This window comes from Artemia franciscana, chromosome 6, assembly GCF_032884065.1.
Source record: "Artemia franciscana chromosome 6, ASM3288406v1, whole genome shotgun sequence".
Taxonomy (NCBI): Eukaryota; Metazoa; Arthropoda; class Branchiopoda; order Anostraca; family Artemiidae; genus Artemia; species Artemia franciscana.
The window spans coordinates 12221023-12239012 of NC_088868.1; the positions used below are offsets into that span (position 1 = coordinate 12221023).

Here is a 17990-nt window from a genome sequence, read left to right on the forward strand (position 1 = left end):
TACCTGGTATATTCTTTCGAAATGAATAGCTAATTATGGGGCCTTCAGATTTAGGAAAGGCTTTTCTTTATATAGATATGTTATAGCTATCTTATTATGAGTTTAATAAATATTTTTGTACTATATTCCACACTTCCAAGGGAGAAGGGTATGAATCCTCTTGGGTAGGATATTGCTTTCCGTTGCCATATCCGTGGCAAGCTTTAGATTTCACCTTTAGTTTGCAGTCCATATTTTTTGTAGTTTAGCCCAGATACTCCAGGGTCCTTGGTGGTGCATAGGGCGTCAAATGACGTTTCAGTTCCTATGTTGTTTCTTGTTGTTTTTTTACCATGCAGGTGGTAATTCTTTCACCCAGCATTGAAGTAGCTGGATCCTAACACCGGGCCCAGTTTTGACAAACAAAGCGTTATTCCACTGCTACCGTAGGGTTAGTTAAGTTACATTAGTCACAAGAATCTGCAAATATTAACTCTATCCTTTCTTACTACCAAAAGAAGGCAAGACCTTTATATAGATGGGTAGGGGACGGAATTGGCACAGAAAAAAGATTTGGTACACATTATTATGCAGGATCAAAGGTACAATCCCGTATTAACCATCGACATACTGGCTAATGTAGTAATGGCTAATGTAATGGTTAATGTAAAAAATAATGTCTTGTTAAAACAGAATTTGGCCATCCAATCAACCATTTTGGCTATAAATATGATTTTGATTAACGATCATTCGTTATATTAGGGTCATAAACGATACTGCAGATGGCGGGAATGTGAATGTGCAAAGTGTACGTTGATAGCAGAAAGACAAAGAGTTATGGCAGCCCAAGTTGCATTGAGGAGACAACAAGCCCAGGTAAATAGCTTCTGTTATTATTATTTTCTTGGAGGATTAGCAGGACCAGCAAAAATCATTACACACTGCCGGTCTTGGCTATTATTTTTTTGTTGTTTTTAGACTAGTTTTTTTGTTGTTGTATATTATTTTTTGTTGTTGATTATTATTTTTTGTTGTTTTTAGACTAGTTTTTTTGTTGTTGTATATTATTTTTTGTTGTTGATTATTATTTTTTGTTGTTTTTAGACTAGTTTTTTTGTTGTTGTATGTTATTTTTTGTTGTTGATTATCATTTTTTGTCGTTGTATAGACTAGTAGGGACTGTGCAACAACACAAGTGTTGACGGAGTGAAGCTTTTTGATAAGTATTCGCTCCCACAATTAAGGTAGTCAGTGTGCAGCCACATTACTGACCTAACTCGTCTCCTTGTAAAGAGTCAAGTTGACTAATCTCGTTTCTTCAGTTCTGATAGGAATAAAATAAGAAAAATGCTTAGAGGGAGATTCAAGCCTATGTAATATTGAAATAGCGACTGAGGGATTGGGGCTTGCTTTAGTCCTTCATAAGTATTTTGATCTTGCTGGACTGATACTTCCATTTTATTTTCGAAACTTTATCTTTGTCTAATTTCAAATAAAATTTAGATTGCTCAATGTTTTTTCAGGAATACAAAGCGGGTTAGTCAAAGATACAGGTTTTCAACGACTTCCTAACCTAATCACTTTTTTAATCCCTAACCTAATAACTTTTTAACCCAATCATTTTTTTCAGTCGTTTTCTGAAGTGTCGCATATAAAAAATCCCACTTACTATGAATTCAAATAATTGTGATATACTTGTTGCTATTGCGATTAAGTTTGTGCTGTAATATCCATTTTTTTGTCATTTCAAGTACAAAATGACTAATCAAATAAAGTTGGGGCTGTACCTTTAACAACCGACGCTACCATTTCTAAATACACCGATACTTTTGCTTTCTGTGTGTTAACCTTGTGAATAGTTGATAGCCAACTATGTCTTGCCAAACATCAACCCAGTAAAAAATTCGAAACAAAAGATCCCTTTCCCTCCCTTGCAGAAAAATCTCTCTTGTTACCGTTTATAAACATATTTTTTCCTTTTTACAAATACTACTTTACAATCATTAAAATAATATAAAGGTCCTTATTGGTAAGGGCGTATCCAAGATTTCTGTTCGATGGGAATGCGTTTTAAAACTTGAAAAAAGCATCAAAATTTGTTTACATGTATTTTTCTTAGTTTTTGAAAAATAGGGCAAATATTTTTTTTCTGGGGAGGGGAGGGGTTGAAACCCAATAACCCTCCCTTGGATACGACCATTCTTATTGGTGTTTTATTTTACCCTGATATAATACGGTTTTCAGGCAATTTTGTTTTTTAGGCAATTTAAAAAAACGTGTGTATCTCTACGAGCGGAAGCTTAGTTTGATCGAATAGTTTTTCGCATAATGATCTTGCGATTACGTAGCCACAAACCAGCCAAATTCTCACACTGTGATAACAAGTCGCTATATCTCCTACCTTTAGAAACTCAATTTAGACCACATGTGTCAGCGGTTGATTTCAAGATAACAGTTTATGTGACTATATTACAAGGTTTAGAAAATGTCTTAATTTGTTTCGCAACATTTTATAAGTCAACAGGCATGTTTACATGGAGAGAGGATCCAACCCTCTCCTAAAAAAGGGTGATAAGAGGTTGACATATTTTTACCATCGAACGGTGATCAGTCACTGGTTTTCGAGGTAAGGGGCTGCATATTTTACTGTTAAAGACTGGATTATCCTGTAAAACAAATCCACACAGCTTGATTTTAAGGCAACTCAAAACTCGGCTTTGATTGAACCTGTAAAGGTCGTTGAGGAGTTTTATAGCAGTGAAGTAGGATGTATCGAATATGTTCTTCTCACAAAAACGCAGGGTTCAGCTGCTCACCTACGTTGGTTTCTTCTCACTGCGCAGACTTGCTCAGGGGGGAGGGGTTAACCGGGGCAGCTACATCTGGTGCTGTGGCTGGGGGTCGCCCACTTAGATCAAATTATTCACTTTATTCGGCTTTTTCTGTCTCATATTTGAGCCGGGAAAGGGGCGCAACAATGTTTCCCCGGGCATCACCAACCATAGGAACGGCTCTGCCACTGTGTAAAGAAAAAGTAGTACCGATTAAAAATTTTACTATGTATTTGGCCTAGCCTTGACTAACAGAAGCTTTTTTATTTGTTTTTTTTTTACATATTTAACCTCTGTTTTAGTAAAGTTTTAATGCAAGACTTTAAACTACCATATAAACTATAAACTATGTAAGCTATAAACTATTGAAACTGCAACGAGCTGTGTTCCTGAAAGTCAAAATCCTAACTGTCCAATAATTGGCAGTAGTTCTTTTTTTCTGGGATGAAAGTTGCAATAGAGATGAACCCACACAGCAAGAAGAAATATCATCAATATGCTACCCTGGTAGTTTTGACTGCTTGTGTCCAGTTATTTGCACGGAAAACTACAGGGTTATTAGATGTAGCGAATCTTTAGTTACTACCACACCAGACCGTTTTGCAGGAAGTAAATTTTCTAGTTACCCAATTATTTGCAATAGTCTTTTTTTGGAAATGAGCCTTGTGATCAAGATAAACCAACATCAAAAGAGTAAAGACCTTTTAGTTGCTATCCTGGTAGCAGTGAAACTTCCTGTCCAGTAATTTGTTCAGAAGAATTTACAGATAGTTTGCCTCTTACTTCTACCACTCCATAGCTTACGCCAATTTTATTATCTTAAGTCGTGCACAGGCTAATCAGCCCAACTTGGCACCAAAAAGTGGCTGTACAAGGTTCTACCAAATTCATCTCTCCTCTATTTGTGGTTGAATGAGTTGAAGCCGTGACTTGTCCCGCATGTAATCATATTTCTCGAAACAGCCTAGCGTTTCCACGTCCTTCTTCGTGACGTTATAACATGGATTAATCCCGTCTCCCGTTTTCTTTTTCCAGGAGGAGGGAGGTACTGCAGTAAGGGCTTGTCTTTTTAGGGTTTCCTATGGCCGTCACGTTACATGGTTGTAAAATTTTCTCCGCAAATCATCATGAGCTTGTAGTTGCTGATTTGTTGCAACTGTGATGCCGCAAATCTGGTACTTCCGGTAACATTCGGGGAAATTAGGTATTTCCGGTGCCATGAAGTATTTAACTTATAAACTGTGTAAGTTATTAATATAACAAGCTACCATATAAAAAATATTTTTAAGCAGTCAAACAGTTCGTGGTATCTAACTGTAGTAAGGAGCGACCCGGCTCAATAGTAACGAAAACCCTAAAAAATAGAATTTCGATACCAATAGTTACATCAAAAGAATTGCATTTTAATGCTGATTTTAAGTATATAAGTCTCATCAAGTTTAGTCTTACTCATCAAAAGTTACGAGCCTGAGAAAATTCGCCTTATAAACTCATAGGGCTATAGGATTGTAGGAAGTTAATGAAGAGGATCTAGCCTACACTAGTTTTGCTCAAAAGGTTTTGCTAATATTTGATTGTACCGACATTACATTTTGTTTTTATTTCTCTACGGCTTTTTTTTTTGCAGTGGATTTTTTTTTCACCATACGCTTGTGTTGTGAAAATTTGCCTGAAAATGTAGAGCAACTTCTTTTAACAGAAATGGGCCATTTTTGGCGAGAGAAAATGGATTTCACAATTTGTTTTAATTGCTCACATGACATCTTCTCCGGTTATTTTCAAGGTAGTTCGTTGCAGTGAAAGATTTTCTTTTGTTACTAACCTTTGATCTGTCGTTAGAATGTGCATGACAATGTAGCTAAACTTGTTCAACGAGAAGGGCTTTAGTAGGGAAAGGGGAAAACTGTGGTAGAAGCATGGACCAATAAGGCCTAGTCAAATCCTCAGCTGTTTCTTAAAGCTAATATACAAAGCTAATTTAGGTTAGAGGGAACAGCGATAACTTCATGAGCTGAGATTCCACACAAGATTTTTCAGCTTCAAATTTTTACAGCTTTTGTGGAATATGCCTAACTTTAAAAATAAATTAAGTAACTTCAAGAACACCTTCCGAGTGCCATCATTAAGTTGCGCTTCGCCAACTTTCCATTCTCTTCAGTTCATAGATTTTTGGCAAAGTTTCAAAAGTTTTGCGGCACTTATTTACGAATTTCAAACATTGATAGTGGCAATGCTGGTCAAAAGTGGGTACATCTTTTCAAATGAGTTTTTTAGTGCAATTATTCATTGTTAATTTGAAAATGGATATTTCTAGAAGACTAAGTGTTTCTTCCTTACTTCCTCTTTTTCACATACAAAAAAAAAAAAAAAAAAAATCATTTCAGTTTGAAAACCCACACAAATTTTATTTGGGCAATTATCAACAACGGACAAGCCCCTTCTATGAAAACCACTATAAGGTTATCACTAAATATTAACAGTAACAATCACCACTCAAAATCAACATAAGAAAGCGAGATCAGGAGAGAGGATGAACAAGAGAGAGAGAGAGAGGAGGAGGGGAGAAAAGGGAAAACTGATTGTAATAGATTCCCACTATGTCCCAAAATTACTCTCGGGAACTTTAAAAACAAAGAAATGCGTTTTGTTTGTACTCCATTTTTTCCTATACACTTTTGTCTTTTGTACTTTTGTAATGGTATTAAATTTTCATAGGAAGAAAACGAAGTACGTGAATTAGGCTTGCTTTATAGAACCCTGCCTAATGCTCAAACAGGACTTAACCTGATTCCACCTCCTTCAACTTTTCAACCTCAATTGCAAGATCAGCCAAGGATTATTAACTCCGATGTGGCAGTTAATGCACCACAAGAAACCAAAAATACCGACAGAGACCAGGCTGGCCGTCAATCGGTAGAGTCAAATGACTCAACTGGCTCAACTTCGAACTTGGAAAGAACCTTTCCTCCCTTGAAGAGAGCCCCTGAAGCCCAAGGTTTGTCTCTGTTTGACAGTGTTTTCAATATTTTCCGTGTTTTTAGGTGTTCACTTTTGTTATTTGTAAGCATTATAATTGGAAAATATCATTTAATTACCGTTAATTTATATTTAATTACTGTTAAGTGTTGTTACTACTGAGCTTTATCAGTTCATTTAATTCCAATAGTAAACTTCTGGTAAAATTCACCGTATCTCAAAATGAAATTCTGCATATCGACTTTACAGCCAAGAAAAAGTAGCAATTATGTGGGAAAATATTTCAAAAAGTACTATAAAATTTGAAAAAATCTAAGTTATTATATTTCTCAGGTTGGGATTTTTGAGTAGACTTTTTAAAACTTAAATTAAAAAAAGTTGACGGAGAAGATTTTTCTTCTTTTTTTCTTTCAATTATCACTTTTTTCCACATAATAAAAAATATCCCCTTATGACACTGAATCTAAAAATAGACACTTTATTAAATTTGAAATTATCAGTTAAAATGAAAATATTGACCTGACACACCTTTCTTATGAGATCAAATTAAAAAAAAAACTGTTTTTTTCAGCTGAAAGTAAGGAGCAATATTAAAACTTAAAATGAACAGGGATTATTACGTATATGAGGGGCTTCACCCACTTGTCAGTACCTAGCTCTTTGCGCTAAAGTTCGAATTTTGTTCCAGTTCTTTAAGAATGACCCTTGAATAACAAAGGTTTTAATTAGAATAAATAACTCTTTAGAAAGTACCATTAATACTTTTAGCGTAAAGAGCGAGGTATTATCGAGGGGAGAACCCTTCTCATATACGTAATAATTTCTGTTCGTTCTAATGTTAATCCTTACTTTCAGCTGAAAAAGCTGTTTTTTATTTAATTTCTGATCGTTTTTTAAATAATGCTGGGAAATCCTGCACCCCCTTCATGAAAAATTCCCTTCTTAATGAAAAATTCCTCCATAGAAAGATCTTCCCACGTAACCTTCTTCTCCTGACCCCTCGCCGTAAAAAATTCCCCTGAAAACGTCTGTATACTTCCCAATAACCAACACTTTATGTAAAAACGGGTGTAACTTGCACCCTGTCCCCCGAGGATTGTGAGGGATTAAGTCATCCTCCAAGACATAGTTACTATATTTTTCGACTATGCTGAACAAAATGGCTATCTCAGTCTTTTGATCGGGTGACTTTGGGAAAAAATGAGTGTGGAAGGGGCCTAATTGTCCTGCATTTTTTTGTCACTTAAAAAGAGCACTAGAACTTTCAGTTTCCATTCAAATGAGCCTCTAGCAATATTCTAGGACCACTGGATCGATACGATCACCCCTGGAACAAAAAACAAAAAGAAAAAAAACAACGAATAAACAATATCTTTCTTCTGGCAAAAAATACAACCACATTATAGGAGCTTGAAACACCACAAACTGTTAGATTTATAATTGGGCGGTAAAGCAACCAAAATCCACACACTTTACAATTATTAATTTAAACTACAGAGTCCGCTCCATAATCCAACAAAGATCTAGTCTTTGACTGTGGAAGGGAGGCTCTCAAAGTAAACATTTTAAAGTTTTGTTCAAAATCTATTTTTCTATTAGACGAGAGATAGGCAACACCTTTATACTCATCCTCCTTAAAGGTGGTGATAACCTTCAAGAGGGCCTATAGTCAATCTTGTGATACTTCTCAAATTCAAGCTCTACTGGAAAAGGTTTTCAAGCCCTTTGCAGAGGACTTAGACTAGATATAGCTCAGTAAACTGAGTTATCAATATTAGAAATTGCTTTTCTATGACCACTATATCTGTTGAGCCTCTCAGTTCACTTTTTCATTTGGCCCTGTGCTGCCGCTATCAGCTAATGTTTTGGGTGTTCCTAGAATTCACCTGAAATATAATTGGGCTCTCTGAAAGTACCCCGAAAATTAACGCGAATTATATCTCATGATGTATACATATTTACAGACCTTAGTTTTCGAGAAGATATCAAGAGAACTCAATTTTATTTTAGGGGAATTCGGGGAACATACGAAGAATCTGAAGATGGTGGAAGCACTGCTCAAACTATGCTCTCTGTTTTCGTCAAAACCTGTTGACAGCTCCCATGGCTAAAGAAATAAGAAGAAAAGCCTTATTTGCTATTCAGAGTGCACTGAATGTTTAGCAATTTAGCGGGGGAATTAATTGAAATTCTCCATCTCTCTAATATTACCGACTTCACAGCTATGTGTTAAGTAGAATGTTATCACGACTTCATAAAGAGCATCATCAAATGCCATCTTCAAACTGGACAATAGAACCGATATCGTATGAATGGCTTTCCTTTATAATTGAAATTCTTTCCGGGCGTCATATTGAGCAAAGTTAATATTCTAAGATATTTAGTAATTCTTTTCCCCTTATTCTCGAGCTATTCAGAACCTCCGAGTGTGGGTGACAAGATACATATCAGTATACAATGCTTTATAATTTCCTATTAATAATAGGGTATCAATTAGTAATTAGTTACCAACGTTCAAGATATTTAGATGATTATGGGAGTGACGGATTAATTGGATGTTTTGGCGGAGAAGTTCTGGAAAATCAGAAAAGGCTTGTGTCATTGTTCCTATACTGATATGGTGACTACCAAGGGGCTAGGCGCTACAGTATTAGGTGTACAACCGGTGGAATAGATGCGGCGTAGATGGAGGCGGAGAAGTCATTGTTCCTATACTGATATGGTGACTACCAAGGGGCTAGGCGCTACAGTGTTAGGTGTACAACCGGTGGAATAGGTGCGGCGTAGGTGGAGGCGGAAGAAGTCATTGTTCCTATACTGATATGGTGACTATCAAGGGACTAGGCGCTACAGTGTTAGGTGTACAACCGGTGGAATATGTGCGGCGTAGGTGTAGGCTCAGAGCCAAGGCTGAGGGAATGGCTCCGGAGATACAAATTTTTCTGCACTACTTCTTAGAGGCTGTTTGAAAACCTCAAATTTCAGATGAAACGAAACAGGGAAAATACCACACGTGAATAGTCTAAAACACATCACTAGAAAAAATAAAGCGAAATGTGGCGTTACCCAGACAATAATAAGATTGAGTGACAAGAACCAATATTATGTTTTTCATTGAAGCTTTTTTGGGGATAGGTATTCTAGGGGTCTGGGGGAGGCAAAACTTCGAATAAACTGGCAAGTTGTACGGAATATAAATGACGTGGTACTTATTAACTTGTTAGTTCGGAACACATTCAAAAATTTTGATCTGCTAGATCTAACGAAACCGGTTTAGCTCTCTGTGTCCGGAGACAATAAGCATAAGTTCAGTGGAAAAAATACTTTGTAGATATATTTTAATTGAATATCTATTATATAGAGTTGATGGTTTGGTTAGATTAGGTAAGGTTTTTAATATGATCCATATAATGCGCGGCCTGGTTTCCATGATTCTTTGTTGTACTTTTCATAATTTTGTTTCTAAAGTATTCTATTTTCATCATATTTTGGAATATTTCGTTAGGATTAACCGTACTTCACTTCTTAGTTGTGTTCCGAATAATTAAGAAGCACCTACGACGTTATAAAGAATCCCAAAATGTTCATGGGGACAATGCCTTGAAGCCTGTTCCCTCATTTCTGGAAGAACCTAAATTTGGCGCTGACGTAATTTGCTATTTAACTGCTATTTATAAGCTCGAAAACAAGAAAGTACCTTAAATAACAATCATAAAAGTTCATTTTTTCACCTTTTTGTGAGGTTTATGAATTCAATTAAAATCCAGATAAAGGGAAATAACTCCAATGGAACTTTTATGACAAATCCAAAGAAATAGTCACGTTTTAAATAGCTCAGTCGAAAAGTGAAGAAAAAAATCAAAATATTTTGAAAATTGGTTTTTGAAAATCTTATTGCATTTTTTAGTTTGGCACTACAATTTCATTAGAAACTAAATGCTATTATATCACCCCTACTATAATTTATTTAATTAAAAAGAGTTCAAAATTCCTTAACCCCGCATACAGAATATAATGAACTACAGGCGACAGAAAATTTCTGAGTAGATTTTGAAATACAGCATATTAATTCCTATTAGGAATTGAGGAATTGTTGAATCAATGATCTTATCGTCTGATCAGAACTAATCAGTGGCTTTTTTATTTATTTGTTGTTTTTTTTGGAGGGTGGGGGGAATGCTGAGGGAAGCAAAGGGTAGCGTGACCCATAGATTAAGAAAGATACCTCCTTTTTGGGGGGGAAAATGGGGTACTTCCGTTAAAAATGCCTTTTTTGTATTGTCACTGAAAAACAACAAATCTACCCCCTAAATTTCGAAAATCATTTTCACTCCCCCCCCCCTCTATCCACCTAAATTTTCATGAATTGACGGAACTAGAACTGATCAAGATCTAGTCAACATAACCCAGATTATGGTTTTTGTCGTTGTAGATTGATTCTACTACATAGTCTAGTTTCATCCCTAGACTTAAAATTAAAGTAATTAGCAAAACCATTAATAATTTCAAGCAAACTTAATTTTTCTAGTACGAACAATTCCTCAACTCACTTTCCCTAAAGTAAATTTTGAAATACAGCCCATTTATTCCTATTACGGTATTGAATCCTTTTAAAATGTCCTCATTAACTTGTAACCTGGGCAGTTGTTTGCCCAATAGCAAATAATCGGTTACTTTTCCAGGACTAGCTGCCCATCTCTATGCTCATCTGCCATTACTTATACCAGACCTACAGTAGATTTAGCTCTTTTCTCCATTCATTTAGCTGGTGTTTCATCTAGCTGAGAAGATTTAAATTTCATTACTACTATTATTAATATGCGACTTCAAAGAATATCTATTGATTGTTTGCCTCTTTTAGTACGGTCGACAAGCTTTAACTTTGTTAGGGATCGTCATAGCGAAGGTATCTGATGCAGAGTATTTGTAGTTCAAGAATAGAATAAAGGTAATTTTACTCCTCTTTATAATTTTGAGCAGCTTTAAATATTTTTTTTCCTCTAAATAGTCGAGATAATTAATTCAATTGATTCTTGATTTTATCTTTTTAGGCAGAGAAGATGGATCCCCCCATAATTACCATAAAAGGTATATATCACCATCATCGTCTTCAAAACTGAGTGAAAGCGATTCATATAGAAGTAATAACTCACCTCCCGCAGTCAATACCACTGTTTCAAAATCTAAAACCCCCATAGAGATTCTACTTAAAATATTCCCAGATAAAGAAAAATCACAACTCCATTCAGCATTGCAGGCCCATAATGGTGATATTCTTCAAGCTATAGAATCACTTTTTGAAAGTGCGAAAAGCAAGGAGGAGGTACAACCCAGATCAACATTCCCATACGCAAGCAACCCAGCTGTTTATCAATCTCATGATGCTATGAATTACTCGGCGCAGCTCCAAGCAATGGTAACTAGACTTTCTAATACTGAGTCGGGTTTTCAAAGACCATTCCAAAGACCTGATCTGTCTCTACCGCCATATCATCCACAAAATCCAAGTCCTTATTACAGCTTCGGTAGGTATAGCAGTATTGGATCTAATAATGGTGTATTTCCTGGTTTATCGGTTTTTCCTGGTATGCCCATGTTTTCGTCGTATCCAAATTTCCCGGTGATGAGTGCTTCAAGTCAAGTTGACAGTAAACGCGAGTCATCCCCACAAGTAGGTGATACTGCTAGCGACTGCAGCTCTGAGTGATACCAAAAAATTAAGTCTGATATGTGTAAACTGTTTTTTTTAAATAAATTGATGTTTTATAACAGTGGATTATTAGCTTTAAATTTGAATACGCTTCTTTATATTTATATTAGAAACATGTTTACAAATATACAATTTCCCATAATTGTTATGGTTGCCAAGTTTTCTTGGATTAGCACAGAAGGAAACATTATTAGCCCAATTTGTTAGCCCATTTTCACTTTATCTGTTATCCAATTATGCTGATTTATTATAAACTTCATTAACTAAATTCAATTTTTACTAACCATTTCGTGATAAGTAACCTAACCTGAGAGCACTGACTGCTAGAGCTTCGTGTTCTGATACCGGATTCAGCATTCTAAACTGGTTTAAAAAAAAAAAAAATTATGTCATGGTCTCCAGTTTTCAAACCACAAACACAAAGTAGAACAAGGCCCCCATTACCTGAAAAATGCCCAATATTAGAGATATATTTTGATTAAAATACAGGCATGTCTTTCCAAAACATACACAACAGGTCCTCATCTTGGAGATGATGTATTTTGGTTCAAATGGTTGGGCTTGGCCGATGACTAGGATTAGGCTAGCTGGGCCTGGTTGACTGTTATTTTTCTTGATACTTTGATACTGTTAAACTTTGCTTTGACTTAAATTAAGACAAAAATTACACTCAAAGTTTAACCTATTTAAATACTATTATTGTGCTTCACAGCACTTATCTTTGGTAGAGTCTGTCCAAGATTGAATATGTCGGTGATTCTTTACCTCCAGCAATTGTCTGCGTTGAAAAACAGGAATCAAAATGACACATTTACGATTCGTCGTAATTCAATTATGACAAAGCCTGTCACATAATTCCAGATATAAAAATATTAGAATATAAACTACAAGCAAATAGAATAACGCTAAAATAAAACATATAGGGAGAAAATAAAAGATAATAAAATCTTATAGGAAGTGAACGGAGCCAGTAGTCTGAACAATCTACCTTATAAGCTTGTGCTTAGTCTGCCTGCCCAACATGGTGAGGAGCGATGACCCAGGACAGCACGCATTTTGAATGCTTTAAATAATTTCAATTGTCAAGTAATTGTCAATTATTTGACAAAATTCATTCACAAACAAAGGATTAAAATCCTTTGTTATGATTATCCTTTGAAATCCTTTGTTGATTAAAATCCTATATTATTGACAATCATTAACAAAATCATAAAAAAGCTTGTGCTTAGTCTTCTTGCTCAATATGATGAGGAGCGATGACCCAGGACAACACGTATTTTGAACGCTTTAACTGATTTCAATTGTCAATTAATTATCAATTATTTGAAAAAATTCATTGACAAACAAAGGATCAAAATACTTTTTTACGATTAGCCTTTGAAATCTTTTGTTGATGAAAATCCTATACTATTGACAATCATTGACAAAACCATCAAAAAGCTTGTGCTTAGTCTTCTTGCCGATGTGGTGAGAACCGTTGACCCAGGACAGCACGCAGTGTGAATGCTTTAAATGATTTCTCACAGTAATTCCTTAATATTTCTCTTCTTATTATTTTTCTGCAGCTAAAGATGATATGACGTATGTCTTCATGCATTCCACGAGTGTCATGGATGGGGGTTGGGGCTATTTTCCTCTGGAAAAGGGTTGATTTGTTTTTGTATGGCCAGATCTAAAACGAAATAGGTAAGTTGAAAAGATTCGGGATGGGAGGTACAATTCGTTCGAAGGCTGCTTATAATCGTAGAGGTGTAAGAGCTGGGTTTGCGAAAAATGGAGCCAAGCCTCTTCTTCCTCTAACATTTTAAAATGATTGACGGACAGGAATTTGGGACCAGTAATAGCGGCGTAAGTGATTAGATCCAGTTTTTGCAACCAGATCTGTTTGTTCATTTCCTGCTATCCCACATGGTGCAGGAACCCATAGAAATGAAACTTGTATATCTTTTCTTGATAATAGTGTAACCAAGTTTTTGATCTGGGTGGCTGCATGGTGCTTGGTGCACCAAGCACCATAGCAGCATAGCACCACGCACCATAGATGTACCAAGCACCAAGATAGATGCACCATAGCACCAAGCAGCATAACACCATGGAGGACAACCATTTCCTGCTTGGTGCTGCTGGTGTGAAAGATAATCCAGAGCTGACAGTGAATTACTGCAGATTATATACTGCCACCTTTGATATTTACAAAAGAAATTCAAGAGAACTGAATATAACTCATGAATTAATAATAAAATTTTTGTGACTACTTATCAATTTTAATCCTATGGTTTTTGCATCAGCATGAGTTGATCACTTGAGTAATTAGCAAACATGGCATACTGTATTCCAAGAAACAGTTCCATCATCGCTAATCAAGGCCTTTGTAATGCATGACTTCCACGGCGTCAATAATAATAAAGCTGTCCACAAAATTAATAAAATATTTTCCTCACATGACTTTGTTGACTTTATTGCTGTCACTATAAATTTGTACTTTGTTTAACATTTTCAAGAAAGTAAGCAAGGCTTAGCTAATAGCAGAAGACATCTACGAAATTTCAATCTAACCACACGTAAATAAGTGTTTACCTATAAGGGTCAGACTAAAAAATCTTTTAATCGTAGCCTAATTTATTGATAGAAAAAAAATGCATAAGAAAAGGGTATTCTCTGCTCCCTGTCCGATTAATTCAGTTATTTGCTGAGAAAAATTGCTGTAAAGTCAAAAAGGTGAAATCCTTAAGTGAGCGAAACAAACTTTATGATGTGCAACATAATGAAAAACTTTGAGGGCGCCCTGGGAGCCTTTCATAATACCTGACCGCTTTTTGTTCTTCAGGAAAAGTCCATTGGACATCAGTATTATGTCCTCTTTGTCTTTGGTTTTGAGCGTCCCCTTATACACCTTTGAATCAAAATGGAATAGATGTGGGCATCAAGCCATGGCTAATTGTAGAAAAAGCCAAGACAGATTGTCCGATTGAGTGAGAGACAAATCTGGCATTGACCCCCTTATTAGGATTGTATAAAAGGATATTAATTCATTTGTTAACAGATACCTGACCCCTTTTTGCTTTTCAGGATAGGCCCGGAGGACATCAGTATTATATGCTCTTTGTCTTTATATTTATTTATTTTATTTCTAACCCGTCATACAATACAAAGTAAACAGAGACGGAGCATACAGACAAAACGACAAAAAAAAGGAATATGAGAAAAAAAAGATACATCACAACAATGGAATAATTTATAAAGAACATTCGATGAAGCACTGAACCGCTTTTGCATACATACAACTTTAAATATCACTGTACAGGAATACATACATACATACATGCATATTCATTTCCCATCAAAAAAAAAAAAAAAAAAAAAAAAACTAACTACAAAAGAATACACAACACACAAGAAAAATAAAGAACACATGAGTATCTAACTACAAAAAAATAAAAAACCTATTGTCTCAAAATAATTGCCCAAGGACGAGTAACAATATTAGTGTTATATCTGGCGATCTGTGCTAATATTGCTTCATTAGGGTTGATGATCCCATACCGACTTGTCACAATACGGTTACCTGTCCATGGTGGAAGCCGTAAGAGGTACTTTGCATATTTATAATATGTAGACCGCAATTTTTTCTTATCTTCCTTTTGGAAAATCCTCCAAAAGGGACTTAGATACAGATAATGAGGTAGTGCCATTGCTTATATAGATGGGCCAAAATCCGCCGATCAAACTGACGCTTATAAACTACAACACGGCTATACGCTAAAGAGATCCGCTTCTGCAGATGACTCTGCAAAAGATGACGTGTTTCAAGCATAGACCGACCAATAGGGATCCCCAAATAAACTATGTGTTCGGCAAGCCGAACAGTAGCACCACCCAGCCTAACATCAACAGCAGACCCTTGCTTAGCATTAAATAACAACACATCAGATTCTTTTCGTTAAACTGAAGGCCTATTTTTCCATATTCTACTTGAAGCTGGATAAAATTCTCCTCTAAACCATGAAGGAGGCGGCTCAAATTAAGTACATCGTCTGCATAGCTTATTAACGATAGATCAATTCCTCTCAGAATGTATGTCAGATTTGACTTAGATTGTGGTTTAACGATGCTGTTATTAAATGCGGTAGGTGATGTCAATGCACCCTGCCTTACACCTTTTTCAACGGGGAGTACCGGGTTATTTGTCAGGTTTGGTGTTATTGGTAGCTTAAGCCTAGCTTTTAAATTTTTATACATATCATATAAAGGGTTTAACATACTTGGATCAACACCTACTAGGCCCATATCTAAAATAATCTGCTCATGAATTACTGAATCAAAGGCCCTTCTGACATCATGTGCAGCGAGAGCTATGCTCTCACCGCTTTTCTCAGCATCTATCAAAGCCGAAACAAGAGCAGAAAGAGCGTGACCACTACCAAGACTAGGCTGAAAACCGAATTGATGGTCTGGGACTGTGCATTTCGACCGCAGTTCATCGACAATAAGTGCCTCAAATAACTTACAAAAAACTGTAGCCACAGTTATAGGTTGGAAAGACGAGCACTGGCTAAGTGGCTTTCCCTTTTTAGGCACAGGTGTTAATATTCCTATTGAAAAAGAATCAGGCACTATACCCAGGTTAAAAATTATTTGAAAAAGCAGGGCAAGGTGCTCAAGGAACAGCTCGCTGCAAAACAGCAGGTGCTGAATTATAATAGCAGAACGGATAGAACACCTCGTAATTTTAACACCCGGACTGTTTTCTTCTCGCTTTCGTGAGAAGAAATAATCCAGTTTCACACCGAAGCTTTTTTGTAGCTTGCTATCAGGAGCCGAAAATTCATTTCTATAATGCTGAACCCAATTATCTCGAGATATTGAGGTCATTGTTACATGAGATCTTTCTTTAAACAATGAAGACCAAAGTTTATTTGGGTGGGTAAGGATAGCCTGAGATGAAGAACGAATAATTGCACTACGGTGTAGTGAAAGTTCTTTCGCGAATTTACGTTTACTATGAATTCGAAGCTTATTCACCCACCCGTCTCGAGGACATCCAGCCTCACGCCAAACCGAAAGCCAGAATTTTGCCGAACTACACGCGTTTTGAAGATTAACATTTGCAGACCAGCCTGGTACTTCGGTACCAGGCCACTTGGTACCGAAGTACGACGGTCCTTTGGTTTGGACCGTCGTTTCGATGGATTAGAGCGTTATATTTTCTGGCAGGTTCCAATTACAATTAATATAGGCTAAGTTGTGGTACTAGCTTCTCTTGTGTCCGGGGCAAAATCTTTATTAACACCTCCCCGTGTCTCCCGCAAAATTTTCAGGCGAAATTTTGCCAAAATTCATTTCTTAACTAAATTATTTTCAACTTGTTACTAAATTAATAGTTTATGGCTTAATTATTTTTTAGTTTATTATTATAATTGTTTAATTATCATTAACTATTTTAAATATTACTATTTTACTATTTTTAAATTGTTTCATTTTATTAGTTAATCATTTTTATTTATTAACTGCACCCTCACCTTTATCTTAATACAAATAAAATTCCAAAAATCACAGAATAAATATAACCGTTAGATTACTTGTTTGAGATTTTGCACCCCTACAATTTCTGCACCCAGGAAAAGTGCCCCCTCTGCCCCTCCCCTAAAACCACCTCTGCATAGGCTAATCAAAATCAGAACTCGCAAGAACAGTCCAAAATAGATGAAGGATTTCTGAGCTTGTTGATTACAAACACTAGGTTAAAATTGGAGTTGAAAAATCGCAATAGTTTAACCACATAATTTACAAACAAGATAGTTCGGGGTGGAAACGGCCGAAACTTGGTGAATTTTTTTGTACTCTCTATGGTAACCATAAATATCATAGTAACTATTAATATGGGTAAGCCATAGATAGAATGTAGAGCTCTGGACACTCCAAGACCTCCTATCCCTCTCCTTGTCAATTAATTTGCACAGAGAGGCAGGTATGTTACGCATTATTTTAAGTGAAATCACGCAGGGATTTCAATCCCTGTTAATCGAAGTATAAATTGACTTAATGACCCATTCAAAACACCCCTCATTCCCACTACGAACTTTACCACATAAGTGCAGGTATGTCACTATTTGTTTGAATTGGAATAAAGCGAGGATCTTGGAATATTTATAACGCGAGGATAACATTTTTTATTTTTGTATAATTTTACTACCCATCATAGTAAAATTAGGAAAAAAAAATGCACAACACTACGTAATCAACAACAGATTATCATCTATTTCAGAAGTCTATATAAATCACTTGTCGGATCAAGATCTTGCCTATACCGCAGTAGACGCTTCTACACGGCAATGACGGGCTGGGCCACTCCGTATTTCCTTGATATGCTGCTGTTGCTTGACCAAGGCAGAAGTTTCAATAAATATCTTGCAAACTTATAAAAACACTCACATAATACTTTAATATCAGCCTCAGTAGAAATACAACAAAACGGTGCTAACGCAAGGAAATGA

The 17990-nt window shown here is 36.0% G+C and overlaps 1 protein-coding gene across 2 annotated transcripts in view; it reads left to right on the forward strand.

Moving 5' to 3' along the window:
- The window catches only part of LOC136027841 (doublesex- and mab-3-related transcription factor A2-like), a 17720-nt gene extending 6092 nt beyond the window's left edge, over nucleotides 1-11628 (forward strand). For both annotated transcript variants that reach the window (XM_065705258.1, XM_065705260.1), the window contains exons 3-5: nucleotides 742-855; nucleotides 5526-5805; nucleotides 10838-11628. In XM_065705258.1, coding sequence (XP_065561330.1) covers nucleotides 742-855; nucleotides 5526-5805; nucleotides 10838-11493 — 1050 coding nt within the window. In that variant the 3' untranslated portion in view covers nucleotides 11494-11628. The remainder of the gene's footprint in view (nucleotides 1-741; nucleotides 856-5525; nucleotides 5806-10837) is intronic.
- The last annotated feature ends 6362 nt before the right edge of the window (nucleotides 11629-17990 follow it).